This window comes from Equus quagga, chromosome 5 (genome assembly GCF_021613505.1).
Source record: "Equus quagga isolate Etosha38 chromosome 5, UCLA_HA_Equagga_1.0, whole genome shotgun sequence".
Classification (NCBI taxonomy): domain Eukaryota; kingdom Metazoa; phylum Chordata; class Mammalia; order Perissodactyla; family Equidae; genus Equus; species Equus quagga.
In genome coordinates, this window is record NC_060271.1 from 108,610,249 (window position 1) to 108,630,267 (window position 20,019).

At 38.1% G+C, this 20,019-nt stretch overlaps 2 protein-coding genes across 3 annotated transcripts in view; one reads left to right on the forward strand and one right to left on the reverse strand.

Annotated features, from left to right (window-relative positions):
- PRKD3 (protein kinase D3) overlaps positions 1–3,626 on the forward strand; it is an 82,246-nt gene extending 78,620 nt beyond the window's left edge. The window contains exon 19 of the mRNA XM_046660531.1: positions 949–3,626. Coding sequence (XP_046516487.1) covers positions 949–1,122 — 174 coding nt within the window. The 3' untranslated portion in view covers positions 1,123–3,626. The remainder of the gene's footprint in view (positions 1–948) is intronic.
- NDUFAF7 (NADH:ubiquinone oxidoreductase complex assembly factor 7) lies at positions 1,076–19,978 on the reverse strand. Of its 2 annotated transcripts, XR_006888549.1 has the most exons (11): positions 19,892–19,978; positions 19,467–19,630; positions 15,853–15,933; positions 14,789–14,899; positions 11,488–11,701; positions 10,574–10,632; positions 9,740–9,850; positions 7,467–7,610; positions 6,331–6,504; positions 5,520–5,808; positions 1,076–1,210 (listed from the first exon to the last, which is right to left on the reverse strand). XR_006888549.1 is itself a non-coding variant. In XM_046660532.1 (10 exons), the coding sequence occupies exons 1-10, from the start codon at positions 19,944–19,946 to the stop codon at positions 5,593–5,595; spliced, it is 1,329 nt and encodes a 442-aa protein (XP_046516488.1). In that variant the 5' UTR covers positions 19,947–19,978; the 3' UTR covers positions 4,868–5,592. The 2 variants fall into 2 exon arrangements, 1 of the variants encoding a protein (XP_046516488.1); XM_046660532.1 differs by lacking the exon at positions 1,076–1,210 and having other exon boundaries at positions 4,868–5,808.
- Between the last annotated feature and the right edge of the window lie 41 nt (positions 19,979–20,019).

Below are 20,019 nucleotides of genomic sequence, written 5' to 3' on the forward strand. Positions count from 1 at the left end.
TTTGCAGTATACCATTCCTGTGCAGAAGTGACAGGCAATTAAACTTCCATGATCTAAAAGCAATGGTTTTAGCCTTTTATAGGGCCTTATGTGTTCATTTCACATTTTTGTAAGGTAAACATGAGATATTTTGTCAAATATATTTTACTTTTAAAATGTCTGTGAGGGCCCGGCCCAGTGGCGCAGCAGTTAAGTTCGCATGTTCCGCTTCGGTGGCCCGGGGTTCACCAGTTCGGATCTCGGGTGTGGACATGGCACCACTTGGCAAGCCATGCTGTGGTAGGCGTCCCACATATAAAGTAGAGGAAGATGGGCATGGATGTCAGCTCAGGGCTAGTCTTCCTCAGCAAAAAGAGGAGGATTTGTGGCAGATGTTAGCTCAGGGCTAATCTTCCTCAAAAAAATTAAATAAATAAAATGTCTCTGAAGGGTTTATATTTGAATTGAAGAGATTAGAAATGCCATTTAAAATGTTTGGCTTAATTCCCCCAAAAGCCATTGCATAGACTTGTCAAAAGATACCTCCCAAACTTCAGAGTAAAGCTTTAGAACTATTTTAAAGGAAATGAGGGGTAGAATTAACTTCAAAATGAGTGCAGTCATAGTAGTCTCCATGATTAGCTTCTAAGCACTTTCCCCTAGTTTGAGGAGTAAGGTATAGGCCTCTCATAGCATAGAACAAAATGTTCTAATGATTGCTATTACCCACCTCAGAACCCTGAGGCAATTTTTTTTTTCCAGAAACTAGTTCCTTTCTTAATTAGAGATTCTGAATTTGAAAAAGTATTATCTTTAACGTTGTTAATTTAAAATACTACAAATGGAATTATGGAATAACAAGTACTAATGAGCAGGAGTTATCAATTATATGACTAGGGTGCTAAGCAAAAAAACGGTTGACAGTATTTTCTTTCTTTTATAGTTCATAATTACTTCATTTTTTTCTAGGACTATCAGACGTGGCTTGACCTTAGAGAATTTGAAACTCGCATTGGAGAACGTTACATTACACACGAAAGTGATGATGCCCGCTGGGAAATACATGCATACACACACAACCTTGTATACCCCAAACACTTCATTATGGCTCCCAATCCAGATGATATGGAAGAAGATCCTTAATTATCAATGAGCTAACTTCAGTAAGGAAGGATTTCACATTATGGACTGATATTTTGCTGCACAACTGTTGTTCTTTGTCAGTTGTCATCTGCAAGGATGCAAAGATATAAGGAAATATAAGGAATCAGTGACACCAATACTATAGTTCATAATGAGTAGGTACAGGAGGGGAAACTGAGTAATAAAAACACATAATGGAACCAAGATGAAGCTTTTCACAAATTTTTATAGCATAAGCAATAACTGGTTTTTGTATCTTTTCCTAATCCTTCACTTTAGTACAATAGTGGCACTTAATTTATCTTCCCTTATGTGTTCTTACATTATTTTTAAAACAGGAGAAAAAGGCAGGCTAGAGTCCAGTTAGTACATAGCTTGACCAAATCATACAGGAGTTCTAAGGTTGATGACTCAACAGGTTTGTATTTGAGAGAGAACTGAGAGGCCGCCAGCACGCAATTTCCTGTAAGGACTTGGAAACACTGTGTAACTGACCATTGAGGGCTTTTTCCTAGACCCTAGAGCAGGAGTGCTGGACTGTTTTACTTTTCTTTTTTGAGGTCAGTCAAGACTCCAAAACAGTGCTCTCTAATCTTTTTGGAGTTGAAACTCTGAATTAAGTTGTCACCTTTTCTGAGTGTGCTGCAACAGCCTCTAAGAGAATTTGGGGCAGCTGATGTTACAAAACCAGTAGTAGGAACTACTGATCTAAGTGCTGAGTTGCTATGTGTCTCTCCTCATAGCTCACCTCTGCTCCCCTTCCCACTGATGCCACTGTGCTGCCACAACTGAATTCCAGCATTCGAGGAGGATAGATCTCAACTTTACACAATTTATCTTTACACAGGGTTGAATAATTTGAGGAAGAAAATTAAATATATACTAAAACTAGGCCAGTGCACAGTCAGTTAATGCTAAGGAAAGAAGAGCAACAGTATCCATTTTTTCTTCCCTTACTTTATTGGAAGGCTTTACAGATATCTGGAATATTTTAAAATCTATTATTTTAAGCAGTTTGGGGTGTGGGGGTGGGGTGGAGCATAAAACACTTAGTTTATAAGGGTAGGGCTATATTATTAGCAGAGCAAATGGAAAAATGAAATAACTTTTTTTTTAACGTTTCAGCTCCAGCAGCTAGCTAAAGACATTTTTTTCCGCTCAAACATAGTATTTAAGAGGTTAGATTTTTTTTCATATCTTTTAAAAAGTTACAAATAGTTTTCCCCAAAAAAATTTTAACATCTTAGACCATCCACTTATAAAAAAATCTAGTGGCTTTTTGTTTCTTGATTCCTCAGTAATCAGTTTAAACTTTTTTTTTCTCTCCAAAAAGAGCAAAAGATTTGGAGTCAGAAAATCTGGGTTTAAGTCTTGGCTCCATTCTTTATGGAGTTATGCTGGCCTGGGCAGGTGACAATCTGTCTGAGCTTCGAGTTCCTCAGTCTATAAAATGAAGATCAGAATTCTTGCTTCTACCTTCCTCATAGTGTTGCTGTTAAGATCAGATATGTATGAACCTATTCAATAAACTGAAAACTGTAGAAGTGTTACCTGTCACACTGCCCGCTGAATTTGAGGTAGCAAAGGAAAAGAATGTTCTTGTATATGAACAGACTAAGACTGAGAGGGCCTTTAGAGATCCCTGACACTACTCCCTTAACTAGGACTAGAAATATCCTCGAGAGAGTGGCAGCAGACATGCGGTGCTCCTACATCCTGAGCTCTTTACATATTGTAACCTAGCCTCGCAACAGTCATGAGGTAAAAGCATTATGAACTCTGTCTCATGGATAAGGAAATTGAGGCACAGGGAGATTAAGTAACTAGCCGCCAAAGACCACACAGTATGTGGATAGGAACCCAGGCATTGTGGCTCAAGTCCCTCTAAACTCTGCCCAGTGATTCTGCTGTACTGCCCAGCCATAAAGATCTCCAGAAGACGTTTCCACAACCTCTCTCTCTACTTCATTCTCATATAGGAGTTCTAAAAGTTCATTTTACAAAACCTTTTAGAAATGTATTTTCCCTGTGATTGATAGAGGATCACTGCTCCAAATATCTCCAAAGTAAGTCTGTTTATATCAACGCGCAAAACAGAGTAATTCTGAGTCACTAGGCACCCTATTATGGTTTTACTGCATAAGGTGAAAATTAACTGGAATGATGTTTCTTTGCTATACTTAATCAAACTTTACAAGCCATGAAATTAATTGCACTCTTTTTGTTTTTATTGTTGAATGCCTAAGAAGTTTTCTAAAAAAATTTGCAGAGGCACTGTCAGATAATTTGGAGTTGAGTAACTACTCCAGATACTGTATAACTCGCATAACCTTTTTTTGTCTTGAAGTCAAGTTGTATTTGTATAAGAAATAATTGTTAGAAACATTTGATAATGTACAAAGTAGTCTATAATGACACTGTTCAGTACATTTTTATATTTTTTGTTACATCCCACTTTTTGTAAATATCCTCAGAGAAGCTTGATAATAAAATGTATTTCCATATTACCGTACTTTTCCATGTGAAAACCTGAGCCTATCTCTAGTAGAGGTATCCAAAGAAAATTTTATTTGGTTGTGTTATTTTCCCAGGCCTTGGAAAGAGAACTATTTTGGAAATACTATTTGTAAATGGAACAATGCTATATTTAAGAACACTGATTCTTTTTTTAACTGCCTAAAATAAAAAACAACTCATTCTTATAATTTTATATGAAATTTGAGATAATTATCTGGAGGTCTCATTTCTTGGAATCAAAGTTCTGAATAATTGTGACTAAATTTTTCAGGAACTGCCTTCAAATTTTCAACTATTTCAACTGCCAGAAGACTTAAATAAATTAAATACCTAATATCAAAGTGAATTTTCCAGGTTTTAAGATAGAAGGCATTGCCTAATTCCTCCCCTTTAATTATAAAAGTGATTAAAAATTAGAAGGGGCCAACTATGGGCATTTTCATTCAAAAATTCTCCCAGCCAACTTTTGGAAAGAAGAAAATAAATATCGAAATAAAATAAGGGTGACTAGGAATGGCCCAAGGCTAGGCTGCATCTGAAAAATAATGCCTCCATCTTCCTTTACTTTAGAGTGAGCTACAGAAGGTAGTCCTGTTCTCAGTTATGCCAAAGAAGTAATAAAAAGCAACAGTTCGTCACTCTGCCAGTGAACTTCCAATATAGTTGTCATAAATTCAAGACATGACTAGTATTCTTTTCTCTTAATCTCACTTGTAAATTTGTGTTGCTAATATAATTCTTCAGAAAGTCCAGGTGTCTGGTTTTAATATAAAAGTTCTGTGAACCAAAAAATGAGAACTTATAAAATTAAAACCTGACATTTATCTGAAAATAAAGGAGAATTACTCAATTTAGGAAATTACTCCTTCTGTGTAGTCTACATTTACTCTCATATTTCAAATATATGTCAGATTTACTGGTTTTACTGTGACTTTAAAAAATTTTTTGAGGGGCTGGCCCAGTGGGTAGAGGTTAAGTTCATATGCTCTGCTTTGATGGCCTGGGGTTCGCAGGTTCGGATCCTGGGCATGGACCTACACACCGTTCATCAAGCCATGCTGTGGTGGGGTCCCACATACAAAATAGAGGAAGACTGGCATAGATGTTAGCTCAGTGACAATCTTCCTCAAGCAAAAAGAGGAGGATTGGCAATGGATGTTAGCTTGGGGCCAATCCTCCTCACCAAAAAAAAAAAAAAAAAAAAAAAAACAAAGAAAGAAAGAAAAAGGATCTAATTTTGAATTTAATTATAAAATTCACAGAAGCAAATGGTAAAAAATTCAAATACCACAAAAGAGAACAAATAAGCTCATACGCCTCAAACGCACTTCCAGATTGGGAAATTTAATAGTGATTAATGGGCATCTTTTCCATACTTTTTATATACAAGCAAATATCACAAAATAGAAAACAGCTAGTCTGCACTAATATATTAATTTCCATGAAATTACTTATAAGCATTTCTTTAAATTTAGCTTTTCTCCAACAAAAATGGAATCATAACTACAAAACATTTTGCACTCTACTTTTTTCACTTAGTAAATCTTAGAGATCTTTCTATGTCAGAACATTGCTCTACTTCACTACATGAAGTTCTATTTAATCAATCTCCTGTGAATGGCCAGTTTGGTTTAATAAAAACTGGAAACAACCTATTGGTGTTCATGTTTACTTTTTAAAATAAAATGAAAATACAGCAACTAGCCTTATTAATTAAAAGAAACTCAGTTTTACAAATACCATGTTTCATTAAGTTGAGAACACACAATTGTACCAAGAATCAGAGATGACCTTAAAATTCAATGTTTAGTTGTACTGTATATAAGATGGGCCATTTTCATTGGCAGTGAAAACAGAAAATATTTCAATACTTATTTTACCTGTGATATATGAAGTGTGTTCCCTTTGCTTTGGTTTCTTAGGCAGACTTGGTAAAAAGCCCAAACTGAAATATCACCGCCAAACAAGTTCACCAAACCCAGCTACAGGTGATGGAGAGGGTTTTGACTGACGTGCATTCATCTGATGACTTCCACCATGAAGTCTTTGATGAGGTAGCAAGGCAAAAAAGTTAAATCTTTCTCCCATCTGCTTAGGATTCATTAACATATCATACCCCTGGAGTAACTGCTGCCTCATGGATGGGTCATCTGATTTATCTAAAAGAACCTGAAAAGAAAAAATTTCTTAGTAAAAATAATCAGAAGAAAGGATTCCTAGTTATGTGCAGCAATACTAATGATTATTAGCTATTCAGTAAAGCAGTGCTTAAAATGTGATTTCTGATCACCTGCCTCGGAATCATGGGGAGCTTATGAAAAACAGATTGCTGTGACCTAAACCTGTGGATTTATATGTTTAACAAATATTCAGGTGCTTTGATCTACACTGAAGGGTTAAGATGTCCTCAGCACAATTAGAAAATTCATAAACAGGGTCAAGTTTTCTTAATGAACATGAACATTATTTGGAAGTCCTAATTCTACCTCACATGGAGATGCATGAAAACTCACGAAGCTACTCTGCCCCAGGCTGTATGATTACTACACTAAATCCTACATTGCTGAAAACACTGGAACACCAAACATCTGGCTAACTACAATAGGATTAATACCAGGTGAACTGACTTAAAATATGTTTTTGAAATACTGTGAAATTAAAATATTTAATGATAGTGAAATAAATGATTACCTTCAGCCGGACATCAATGCCCATATTTTTTAAAAACGTCTGTTGTTTTACTGGACCCAGAGAAGCAACTTTTCCCTGTGCCATTCTGCGCAAATAACTGAAGTCCACGTCAGCTGTTAGGTCTGCTGTTCCCGGGGCAATTAAGACATCATGAAGCTTGTGGCCACAAAACCCCTTGAACATAATTTTAAAAATGATGAATTTCTGTCCTTTTATGGTTTAGTTATCAAAATTAAATGTTATCATCGTAGTACATTTTACATAACTGTTAAAAAGGAAAATATATTCTGAATCCAAGGTTTACAAACTTAATGGAGTAGCACCCTTTCTTCGAATGAGATGCTATGTGGAAAACTGAATATAAAGCGCAATGTCCTGAAGATGCTGCCCTTGACAGTTATTTAACATTTTTATAATGGCTGTGATGACGGAATAGACATCTCATTAATTCTCCAGATGAATTCGGCTTATAAGAACTTAGATGGTATTTTACAAAGTGTATCCATCAACCATGTGCATCAGAATGACCTGAGAATATGTTAGTGGCTCTACCCAGACCTAATAAATCAGAATCCTGGAGGTAACGCCAGAGAATCGACATTCTGAGCAAACTCCAGATTTTTCTTAGATACAATAAAGTCAGAAATTGAGAAGCACAGATCTAGGAAATGACTGATAGCATCTAAAGTATATTGAACAGAATTGATCATATTCAAAACATAAGAAAGGATGTTGAGAAAACATCTGGAGAGAAAAATATTGAAAATATGACAGAAAAAGTTTTGAATATTACAGTAGCTAGATCAAATCTGCAAAGTAGCAAATTTTTTTTTAAATGGAGGAGAAAATTGTAAGAACTTTAAGAAAATCTTTCCATTTGTATTAATTTAGATGCTTAGTAGGATCTATGCAAACCTAGGTTCTGCAACATAAGGAAGAACGTAGCTAATTCAGACCTTGTTCAAAGGAGAGGTGGACAGTGGGCTTAGGCTCAGCTGAGTAAGATAATGTAATACAACAATGCTAGGCACTGTAGAAACCAAAGATAAAGATCTTCAATGAGCTTCAAACCTAATAAATGATAAGTAAATCTACCAACTGGATTCTGATAAATCATGTTACTGAATCATACATACTCTGAAGGTATCTGTCTTAGTTCCATCGTGACCGTAATCAGCAATCAGTGCAGCACCTCCAGTTAGTGCAATGCGCTGAGAAAGTTCCTGAATAATAACACCAGCATCAGGACACACTTCCACGTGATCCCTTGTTTCATCACACTAGAAGGGAACAGTTGAATCAAAATACATCATTCAAAAAACTGTTTCCTTAGAGTTTTTCTACAACAAGTATTTCTTAGTTACAATAAAAATACATTCCCTCCCAATATGAATATGTTGTCTACACTCAACTTTTCGTATGACATCCTTTTTATTACACAGAACTCCTTGGTTGATGCTGTCCACTTAGTTTACAAAGACAATTTTAATCACTTCTATAAAAAGTGATATGCCCTCCCAATCCCCTGCTCCACTGGCCAAGATTATCATTTTATTTATGGTAATAATATTTTCATATCACAATTCACATAAATATATTCTCTCTGGGTTGAAAGCATGGGAAAGGAATTTTCGTCTGCCTAGAACAGTGCCTGGCACACAATAGATGCTACAAAAGAAAGAACAAGAAAGAAAGAATAAAAAGAAAGAACAAATGATACAAATTCAGTATAACAAAACAGACACTATTAAGCAAATATACTATGATGCCTTCTGTCAGGGCAAAAGGTATCCCAATGATACACCCCATATCTAGAAACATCAGCTTGTGAACTAGTGCCAATATACCTGAGGCCCTTATTTCCTAAGAAGTCCAGCTATTAATTAAGGGTTCTCAGTAAGTGCATATTAGCTTAAAAGTGAAATGACAATAAATATTAATACTTGTCAATGTGACTAGTAAATATGAAATTTCACTAATTCCTGAGATAATGAAAATTTTTTTTTCTTCATTATGAAAACATACATTAACTTTTGCTTCCTCCTAACACCCTATTAAAAATGAAGGATAACCTGCCCTGATGTCTCCGCCTATAATGGCACAGGTCTAACAGGTATAGAGTTAGACAAACTCAGCTCTTAAGTCTCAGCTCTTCTACTGCTGCTTACTAGAGCCAAGTCACTTAACCTTTCCAAGTCCGCTTCCTCATTACGTAAATACTAGGCTTGTGAGGATGAAATGAAACAAACCATTTAGCCCCCAGTGCTACTAAATAAATTACTGAGGTTTAACTATAAAAACCATGAGGTCAGCCACTTCAGGCGTAAGCTGACCCACCTCAGCCTACCATGCTGACATTCTTACCATCTTAGACTGTTCTTCAAGATGACGGATTCCCTTACCATTCACCCCATTCAAATGAGACGGAACACCATCACTCCCTCTCTCAGAAGTGAATACCACTCAAGGCAAGAACTAAAAAGAAGCACAACTTTCAGGCCCGGAGGGTTGGCTTTTGGTAGCTTTATGAATCTGCTTCTCTCTCACGTACAGTCAGGTAGCCAGAATTTGAAAAAAAGTGCTTAGGCTGATGTTTTAACTTGCTATGCTTTGCAAAGAAAATTCACAGGTTTATATTTAAAAGCTCTTTTGTTTTCAAAACTGATAACTCCTAAGGTAGAAGTTTTTAGCATGGTCCAGAAAGGAGAAATCTTTTTTTATGAGCTGGAAAAAAAGGAATAAAACAGGCAATCTAAAGTCCAAACATTCCTGAGAAGTACAGGTTTTTTTGAACCTTTAAACACAACCCTAAGATAGATGGGCTCCTGTGACTATTCCTTCAGGTCAATAAAACACAGTAGTAAACCTACCATTTTGGCAGTTTAGAATCAAATTTACATCTGGATGGAAGCATGAGAAAAGAAAACATGCTCTAGCAGCAGCCCAAAGAGAGTGACAGTAAAACTTACCTAGTAACAGAGTTGTTTTGAGAATTAAATGAGAAAATATGGAGTAATTCACACAAAGTACTCAATAAATAGTTATTATTCTTACTTTACTATATGCTGTACCACACTGTTTTCACACACATCAAACTCTTACTTCCTGTTAAGTCGACAATATTGTCACCATTTGATAGAGAACTGACGTAAATGGAGAAGATAAGGAACTTGCTGGCTAAGCGCTTACTTTCTTATTACATTGCATTAAGGTCTCACAGCTAAGAACTGATGTGAACCCGTTCTCCTGAGTATAGATCCTCTGCGCTTTTCACCAGTAATAAAAAGTACCCCACATATTGCTAGCAACACTCCTCCTGTAAAGGAACTCTAAAATAGTAACTCAGAAAACAGGACTTTGAAGACTTGGTTGGCAATAAACTTAAGAAGAAGAAAAAACTTATTCCTACTTGTATGAAAGCTTCTGCTGGAGTGGCACGAGGCGCCAAAACAAACCTCAGTTTATCAGAAACTTGTGGATCAATATCAATGAATACTTCTCGCCATCCTTGTGGTGTTTTCTAAACACAAAACAATGCATGAAAACAAACTTTGCAAGTTCTCAAAATTGCCTCTACCAAAATAACTATTTTTTCTCCTCTTACCATACAAAAGATAACTAACATTTACAGAGCACTTTACCCACTTAAAATTACTTAAAGGCATTACTTCATTTTCTTTGAACAATTTGAGTAGACTGATAAATGCAAACTATTAATGTTGTTTAGATAAGAGAGGGCGCTGTGGAAGATAAAATAAGCAGCATAGAGGGAAATTGCCTAGAAAATGGAAAAGAGACTCAGAAGGACTAATCAGAAGCTTTTGCTAACAAATTACTAGGAAATACATACTCTTAACCTTAGAGGTTACCAGTACACGTACATTACCACCAAATCCTAAGTTTCCTCACAGAAAGAATGAAGAAAAATTTTAATCTTTGGAATTTAAGAATATTCGTTAAAAAATAATCCTTCATTGTACTATAGTCATTTACCATCTTACACTGTCCTATATCCTTATCCCAGGATAATTAAGAATTCTTAATAACTATCCCAAGAGAATTAAGACTTCTATGTCATATTTCATTTTTGCTTTTCAATTATTTATATTCATCAAGATTCCAAATATAGTTAACTTCAACAAGTAATGTTCATATACTGAATAATTAAATTATTGTAATGTTAATTCTTACAACATAAGACCCCTGTTATTCAACTATAAATGTGACTTTTTTCCCATCATACCTGGAACTTATGCACAGGAAGAACATCAAAAAATTCATGTGCAAGATAAAAGCTGTACTCTATTTTAAAAAAGAAGAAAAAAATTGTTTCAGCATTTTTAAGGCAATGAATTGGTTTTCTGAACATAAACAAAAAGAAAATGCCTACTTCTTTATATTGGAACCTGTAATGCTTCCATAATCATCACTACCACAGAATCATCCACCTCTTCAAGGCAAACCTACTCTGCAGAACATACAAAGAACATTATTACTATTCTCATTTTCCACATAACAGGGTTGGAGAGGCAACATGTCTCAATTATCAGCTTAATCTTTTATTCATCACTAGACCTGAGAGAAATCAGAACTCAAATTTGTTAGCTAGAAGAGGATCTGAATTTCCTAAAATCATCCCAGACGGCTGAGACTAGGAACAGCTGAGGTGCCTTGCCCCAAGTCAGGCCACCACTGTAGGTCTGAGCTGGAGCCCATCAATACAAGATTCCTGATGAGTGCAGGGATTTTCCCACCAACCCTTGCTTGCCTTAGGCAAATAAAATTGTTCAAAATATGAGATAATTAAACCGAACCCATCTACTAACACTGCTTCCTTCAGACCCTGCTGCCCTGGGCTGCTTCATCGTCAGCCCTCTCTTAGGGGTAGCAAAAAACTACAAAGCACAACAGACATCTACACTTTGGTCTTTGTTTTGTTTGATTCTGCAAAACCATGTGAAATTGATTTCTCCTTAAAGTTAGGCAGTTTTTTATTTTCTAATACAATGCTCTTTTGTAGAAAGAAGTTCACTAGCCTCTATGGGAAGGGTCTTGGCAGCACTAAGTATTATATTGCTCTTCAAGGTCGTGGTCACCTATCAGTTCTCTGAGGGATTGTGATCAAAATTCTTTCATTAATCACTGTAAAACAATTACCTTTTGGAACATCTTGCAGATCTCGATACCAGGAAATTGGAATTCCAGACTTAGTAACACCTTTCATATACGCTGGAGATCCAGCATTTCGCTCCAATGGGATCTTCTCTTCAGCCAGTGTTAATGCTTGAATCTCACTTAATTTTTGGCTCACTTCTACCAGATGTATTGAAATGTCACAGTTTTTCAGTACAGACCCAAGCTGACTGAATACCTACATACGAAAAGAAAAAAAAATTTAGGTTTTCTAACCATTTACCTCAATAATTTGTTCAGGTCACAGAAGTAATATTTGGTTTCAAAGAGATCTACTTCTCAGACAAGCCACTCTCCAGCCGTCTGTGACAATCATAACATATTAGAGTTACTGAGCAAAATCTATATAAGAAATGGACAGTAAACAATTTGGTTTCCTAATGATAAATGTTAGAATTATGATTAACAAATAAAAATAACAGTTTTAGTATCCAAAAAAAATATTCAGATTAGAGAGTCTAAAAAAAGACCAAGGAAATAAAATACATATAGCCTTGATTTTATAAAGCCATTATGTCTATGAAATAACCTCATCTTTGAGAAGATTAAACGCTGTCTTCAGGGAGTCAAATTTGAATGGCACTAAAAGGTGACAGTTTAATTCTGGGATTCTTCCACATTTTCAATTTTTTCTTAGCTATGCATTTTTTTTACTGTTGTAAGCATGAGGGGAAAAAAGGAATATACTAATATTTTACTAATACTTTAATGCTAAAAATTCAAAAGCATAAAATACATCAATATTATTTTTCACTTTAATTTAATTTTCACTGGTGATTTGCCCCCTGCTTTTAAGACCTGAATACATAGGTACAGACTGATAACACAGACAAGATGATTTTTCCCAATGTAGTTTTGAGATAAAACTATAATTGGAAAAACTTCTTCCTGAGAGAAAAATCCTTCAGAAAGTTAAGATGAAAAATGAAAACAGGTCTGTAATACCTTTAGCTATTTTCTGTAATTCCTTTAAATTCTTTGGCTTTTTAAGAATTCTGAGAACTCGACCTAGGAAAGCATCCTTTATACATTTTAAGAGCTGTGGGCTTGATTTTTTTTTTTTTTTAAAGATTGGCGCCTGGGCTAACAACTGTTGCCAATCCTCTTTTTTTTTTTTTTTTTTAAGGATTGGCACCTGGGCTAACAACTGCTGCCAATCTTTTTTTTTTTCTGCTTTATCTCCCCAAACCCGCCCCCCCGTACACAGTTGTATATCTTAGTTGCCGGTCCTTCTGGTTGTGGGATGTGGGACGCCACCTCAACGTGGCCTGATGAGCCGTGCCATGTCCATGCTCAGGATCCGAACCCTGGGCCGCCGCAGTGGAACACACGAACTTAACCACTAGGCCACAGAGCCGGCCCTTGGGCTTGATTTTTAAAATACTTGAAACAAGAAAATATTATTTAAGAATCTTATTAAATATTTTAGATTCAATGATTTTGCCAATTTAAAAAGATATAAAATAGAGCCTTGAAAACGTAAATCAGTGGTTTTCTTTCTTTTTCCCCCCTCAAATATAACCAGGATTCTTATTTGTCAGATGTTTATATATTTTCTTTTAAAAAATCCTTCAATTCCTAATTTCAAGCAAAAACCATAGAGCATCAAGAAATTTAAATTTATATTGAAGTATGTGTTTTGTTTTCTACACTGAATTGCCAGGTACACATGAAATAAACTCAAAAAGACTAATGGGGGGCTGGCCCCATGGCTGAGTGGTTGAGTTCACGCGCTCTGCTTCAGTGGCCTGTGGTTTCGCTGGTTTGGATCCTGGGCCTGGCCATGGTGCCGCTCCTCGGGCCATGCTGGGGCAGTGTCCCACGTGCCACGGCTGGAAGAGCCCACAACTAAAAATACACAACTATGTACCGGGCAGCTTTGGGGAGAAAAAGGAAAAATAAAATCTTAAAAAAAAAAAGACTAATGGGTTCCAAAACAGTAAAAGCTACAAAAGTTTACTAAATACTATTACTTATCATGTACTGTAAACAATCTTCTTCCTTTTAAATATTTTTATAAATATCAGGTAGAACAATAGAAAGAATGATACACAAGATAATATTCACTATCTGGCTAAAGACATGGGACATGACCATTACCTTTAAGACCCCATTTCCTCCCTCCCCCTCAGATGTCACCACCACTCTGAATCTCGAGTTTATCATTTCCTGGCTTTTCTTTATAAATGTTAGTAAATATATTTGTATCACTAAACATATTGTTTACTGTTGACTACTTTGGGATTTTATATAAATAGAATAATATGAATTCTTTTACAAATTGCTATTTTCACTCAACATTTTGTTCCATATTGATTTTTGTTGCATTCTGCCATGATTTCATGCATTTTCACAGCACTTAGTATTCTACTGTATGCCTATACTACAATCTACTGATCTATTTTTCCATTGATAGGCATTTGGGTTGTTTCCAGTTCTTGCTAAAGATGCTGTCCTGGTACACATATGCCCTGGTTCTTGCAGGGTATATGTCTAGCAGTAAAATTGCTGGGTCATACAGTATAAGTAATTTTGACATTAGTAGATAGTGCCCAATAGTGGTTGTACCAAATTATACTCTTACCAGCAGTACCTGGATGAGAGTTCCCATTGCTCCATATCTCCCCATCCTCACCAACACCTGATGTTGTCAGATTTTCTAATTTTGAGGATACAGTGGTATCTCACTGTGATTTTAATTTTCCGTGACTACCGATAAGTCTGAGCATATTTTTGCTTTTATTGGCCATTTGGATTTCCTGTTTTATGACCAGTTTATTCACCTCCTTGGTCTGACTTTCCTACTGAGTTATCTGTCAACTTCTCAGTGATTTAAAGGAATTCTTTATGTATTCTAACTGCCAGTTCTTTGTTGTCTCATCACTCTATGGAGTCTTTGAAGAACAAAAAGTTCTTAATTTTAATGTAGTTGAAATTATTCATCTTTTCCTTTAGGGCTTCTGCTTTTTATATAATTAAAAAGCTCTTTCCCCACTCAGAAGACAAATATATTTTCCCATAATGTCTTCTAAATGTTTTATACTTTAAGCTTTCACAATCTTCTTCTTGCCCCCATTTTTAAGCTTACAAACAGATAAGAAGTAATGATTCATTACATTATTCTGACATGTTTTAGTTGAGAAATATGAGATTAAGATTAAGGAGGTAGGACTGAAAGCCAAGGAAATCAATGAAGTTTGCAAACTCAGTCAAAAGTAATAAGATTGACATACATGAGACTATGAGACATTTTTTTATTACTTACCCTCAAAATATCTCCTGCAAGGGTACCCCTACCCGGGCCCAGTTCCACCAGTTGGAAAGCTGCACTTTTTCCAGTGGCCATCCATTCACTAATGAACCATATCCCTAGCAGCTGTGACAAGGAAAAAACTATATTAAAGTATTATATAGTATAAAAGTATATCACAATGTAAAACTCCACATAATACACACTTTACACCAGAAAGCAAAATGTTTGCAAACAACCATATGCATGTTATTTCATATGTACATAAAGCATACACACACAGGAACTTCACAGGGACTATGTTACTACAGAAACCATTCAGGAAGCCTAATAACAGGAGAAAATAGTTAAAAGGCAACCTCCACTATAGAAGGTCCCGTGACACAGATAAGAGGGTACCACTTACAGAAAGATACTAGTATTTGAAAGCAAAGAGACACATGAAATGATCATGCCATTTTTTCATATCCATATGATTTCAATAATTACATGGCTTTTAGGCATAAGTAATATTTTTTAATACCTACATTCTATTTCTTCTTGTGTATTATTTCCTATTTCTACATTGATCAAAGGTTCTTATATGGAAATAAATGAACTAGTATTCCTGAAGAGAATTAAAAGTTTCTTAAAGGGAGACTGCTATCGTATCTATGGCTAAATCATGGGTGGGTGCTCTGGAGTGCATCTTGAGTCCACTAATTCCTCAATGGTTTTTATCTTTTCTCTCTTCCTTCTTTGGTACTCTCTGCCTCTTTCCTCACCTTTCCTTTCATCTCTCTTCCACCTTCCATTCTCATATTTCATCTGGTTCACCTCTTTACTTCCATCTCTTTTCTTTCTGTCCCACTTCTCTCTACATTTCCTTTTCTACAGGAAAGTATAAACTTCTCAAATGTCATCTATACCATTATCTTTCCTCTATTGCTCCCTATTCCTTCCATATATAAACTACAAAAAAATTAAAATTTCTGAATCACAAATCAAAGCTATAAAACACTATTATAGAATAATACAACTTAATCTGCTCTCAAATGTTTGTGATATTAGTTTCTTCTATAGTTTACATTGCATATTACCTCCCCAAAGATCTGACTTATTTCAGGCGAAGTAATGAAATCTCCTTTTTCTCCCAGCATGTCACGGTACACATAATATCCCTAAGTAAAAAGGGAAAATGGAGAAACAAATTAATTTTCGAATAAGGCTTTTTAAAACACCCCTCCAAAATCTTACATAATGTATACAATGAAATAAACAATTATTTAGTAAGAAAGGTCTTCTTCTAAATAAGATAAACACAATGTCTTTACCTAAATTTGAAAAAGTAACAATCATTTTGCAGAACTGGTAGAAAAACAATTACTCCTTGACTATAAAGGCAGAAGCCATGCAATCCTCATCTCTACAGTATTCCAGACCCTCCTCATGCTCTGTGCTCCGTGCTCCATGCTCCCACAACCCAACAGGAAGACCCTGCCTACCCCTCCAGCCTCCTCCCCCAAATTCATACACTTTCTATTCCAAATTGGCCCTGCCTGCTGGCGAGCTTGTTTCCTGACCTGAGTGCTGGTTACATGGGAGTGTTCACTTTGTGAAAATTCATCAAGCTGTATCCTTGTGATTCATGCATTTTTCTACATGAATCTCTCAATAAAAAGTTAGTTTTTTTTTTAATTAGCCCTGCTTGTCCACACATCCATGCCATTGCAAATGCTCTCCCTTCTCCTTTTCCATTTCTCCTGGCAAGCCTATACTCAGTAAGACTTCATCTGCTTCCTTGACCTCCTCTTCCAGCCCTCTAACCTCACACTAAATCCAGTGCTTCCTTTTCTGAGCTTTTTTATGTATGTCTATGTTCTTCACCTCAAGGCAGTTATTTGGGGGAGAGGACTATGTCTTATTTACCTTCACATCCCAAGTTTTAGCATAATGCTTCACCTTCAAGAAAGACTCAAGAATGGTTTACTAAAAAACTCCCCGTGCTCCTCAAGCCCCTTCTCCTACCACCTGACTCTTAGCAGGTGACGTGGGCTCCTGCCCACACAGGAATTAAAGAGCGTTCCTCAGCTTCCTGACCCCACCTGGCCTCCACCTGCTCCCCTTCTTTCCTGGGGACTCAAAGGATGAAACGGCCTCCCCTTCTGCTCTTATCCAAACCTAATTCCTGGATAATCACCACTCCTGACACAACTCTCACAGGCTGGGGTTGTTTTCATCTCCTTTCTCTCACAGCTGTAACTTTTCCCTCTCAGCATTAGCAATATAATTGTCACTCCCATCTTCAAAAAAAATTTTTTTTTCACTCCACACAAGAGCACAACATCCTCCCCCTAGCCTTTCTCTTTCCCCTTCACAAGTCAGCATTTTGGGGGGGTTTTCTGTGTTATGAATCACTCTAGTAGTCAAGTGAAGACTACGGACCCATTCATAGAATGCTTTTTAAATGCACAGGAGTTAAAACACATAGGATTACAAAAGAAATCAACTGAAAAATACTTATTAAATATTTAAATAAGTTTGTGATAGTAATATATATGGGTCTTTGTAAGTGATTTAAAAACAAAATTGAGGGGGCCGACCGAGTGGCATAGTGGTTAAGTTCACATGCTCTGCTTCAGAGGCCCGGGGTTCACAGGTTCGGATCCCGGGTGTGGACCTAGGCACCACTCGTCAAGCCATACTGTGGCAGCATCCCACGTAAAACAGAGGAAGACTGGCACAGATGTTAGCTCAGGGCCAGTCTTCCTCACCACACACACAAAAGTCGAGCCACAGGTCTAATAGTAAGGAAGTTTCCAAGTACAGTTGAGCCCCATGGTATTTTGAGATACCTGTGATCAGTCTGTTGTGATGATAATACCAGTGATTTCCACTTATGCTAAAGTCACAGGTATTGCTGATGCTACTGGTTGTTGCCTATGTTCATAATTAGAGAAATGTTAAATTTAGGTTGGAAGTTAATGAAAATAAAGGTATAATTTTTTTCCCATCCAAGTTCACAAACCCCTGCATATTATTCAAGGATCCCTAGGTTCAGAACCTCTACTCTAAATTTGAGAGTTACCTCAAGGCTTAATCCTGGGAAAGCTTCTCTTCTCTAAGTATGTTCTCCCTGGTTCCTCGGGCTTTAATGCCATCCATATAATGATAACGACCAAATTTACATATACATATCCAATCTTTCTCATGACCTCCAGACTCTTCAAGCCAACTGCTCACTATCTCCACCTGGATGTCACCGCCAACACAATATGCATAAAATGCACCTCCTGATGGTTTCCCATTGCACTAACACAAAAATCTAAATTCCATGAAAGCCTTGTATGGACCGGCTCCTCTCCAAACTCATCTCATACTACTCTGCTCACTATCAACCCCCTAGCCCCCGTCACCACCTTCCAGCCACAACAGTTGGTGTCTCTCTCTTCTCTGTGCCAAGGCATTCCCCAGCTCAAAAACTCTGTATTTCCCGTTCCTCTGCTAGGAACTCACTTCTCCCAGTTCTTTGCCAGCTGGCCCATCCCCATCCTTCAAGTTTCAGTCAAACGTGCTGGCCTTCACTGGCCACCTACCTAAGGAACTTCTACACAGCCTCATTCCCACCGTACTACTTACTTTCAGTCTACCAACCTGGTTTTTTTCCTTTAGAAGCACTTACGACAACCTATAACTATCTTACTTAACTATTTGTTTTCTTGTTTATAGTTCATTTTCTCACTAGAACAGAAGTGCCACACTCCACTGTCCACTGCAGTATTCTCAGTGCCTAAGATACTGCCTGGCACATTTGGAGTCTCAATAAATGAATAAATGACAAGTGGACCTCCACTCTAACCCAGGGATGTTGGTTCTAAAGTTTCTTCTTATACCAAGTTCTGGTACACTGTAGCACTGCATACAGGCATTAACGGATCCCTGCGTTTACTAAACCTCTGGACACTGGGTCACTCCACCACATCCAACAGCAGCAATAGGCCAAACCAACCCCAGAATTCCACAGATCCCATATTTCAACCCAGCATAAGGTGAAACATTCTAAAAAAAACGGACTCCAGGCTTTCCCCAAGTGGCTTTGGAGAGCAGACAAGGAAACGCAGGGCAGAAAGCTGTGACAGTGCTTAATCCCAGGAGAGTAAAGACCCAGACCTTCCACTCTCAAGAAGAAACCCCAGAATATGCTCCCAATGCCTGCTGCAGCCATCCCTACGCAGACAACTTTCCAGGCACTCCATTCATATTTCCAGTTGCGTACAGAAGGTATCCCCGAGTCTCGCATACACTTCAAATTCATATATCGGACTGGACCCTGACCTTCCCCGCCCTCCTAAATCGGCTGCTGCTCTTCCTCCTCCTGCATTCCCTTCTCCCAGAGAAATGATTCCACTCTCTACCGTCCGCCCAGGTACGGAAGTCATCCCTCCCTCATCTCATAAATCCAGTCGGTTACACTGTCTCCTCAACACCTCTGGAATTTGTCCTTTCCTCTCTAATGGCACTGCCGCTGACTTGACCCAGCCTGACCAACAGACAGGTTCATTATCTGTCCCCAGCTCTTCGGGGCTGGCTCTTCCCTGGAAGGTACCCGACTGCCTGGGCGGAGGACCCTCGGGCCCCTCTCTGCGTAGCCCCCTGCTGGCTCACATCTCGCAAGGCTGCTACAGCGGGCTAGCCCTTGGCCCGGGACCCCTACCTTGGCTGGGTTGGTCAGGACCTCCCTCATGTACTCGGCCACAGTGATGGGGCCAGTGGACTTGATTTTGTACATAAGATGCCGCAGCATTGGAGTCACCAGGCTGTTTTCTGCCGGCTCCTTCCCAGAGCTGAAGTATTTCCCTCTCCAAAGCCAGGGAACGACTGCGAAAAACACACGTGAAACGGGACCGGTTAAACATCTGAGTATTTGCAAGTGCACAGCAGCCTCGTTAACTCAGCCTCGCCCGAAGCCAGGAAAGCGGACTCCCGGCCGCAGCACGCCCGCTGCCCGCGACCGCACAGCTATTTCGCGTCTGAGGCCAGACTCCTGCCTCCAACCCAGAGCGCCCCAGGAGCCCCCAGCTGAGGATGGCGCGTCGGCGGTTTCCACGGCAACCGGGCCCGGGCTGGGCGAACGCCTACCCGCGCGCGCGGCGGCACTCAGCGGCCCAGCGCCGGCCCTCGCGAGAACGCTCATGCCGAACTCCGAACACAGCCGCGCGCCGCCCGGGGGTGGGGATTACAGCCACTTCCGGTAGGGGACCGGGACC

What these genes read in the sequence shown, in the direction of transcription:
- NDUFAF7 (XM_046660532.1), bottom strand. Translation starts at nt 19,946, where the DNA reads ATGAGCGTTCTCGCGAGGGCCGGCGCTGGGCCGCTGAGTGCCGCCGCG. An exon ending in TTGCAGGAGATATTTTGAGG is followed by an intron (nt 11,702 to 14,788) that starts GTAAGTAATAAA and finishes TTTCGTATGTAG; the next exon opens with GTATTCAGTCAGCTTGGGTC. An exon ending in GCATTGATGTCCGGCTGAAG is followed by an intron (nt 5,809 to 6,330) that starts GTAATCATTTAT and finishes TTTTCTTTTCAG; the next exon opens with GTTCTTTTAGATAAATCAGA.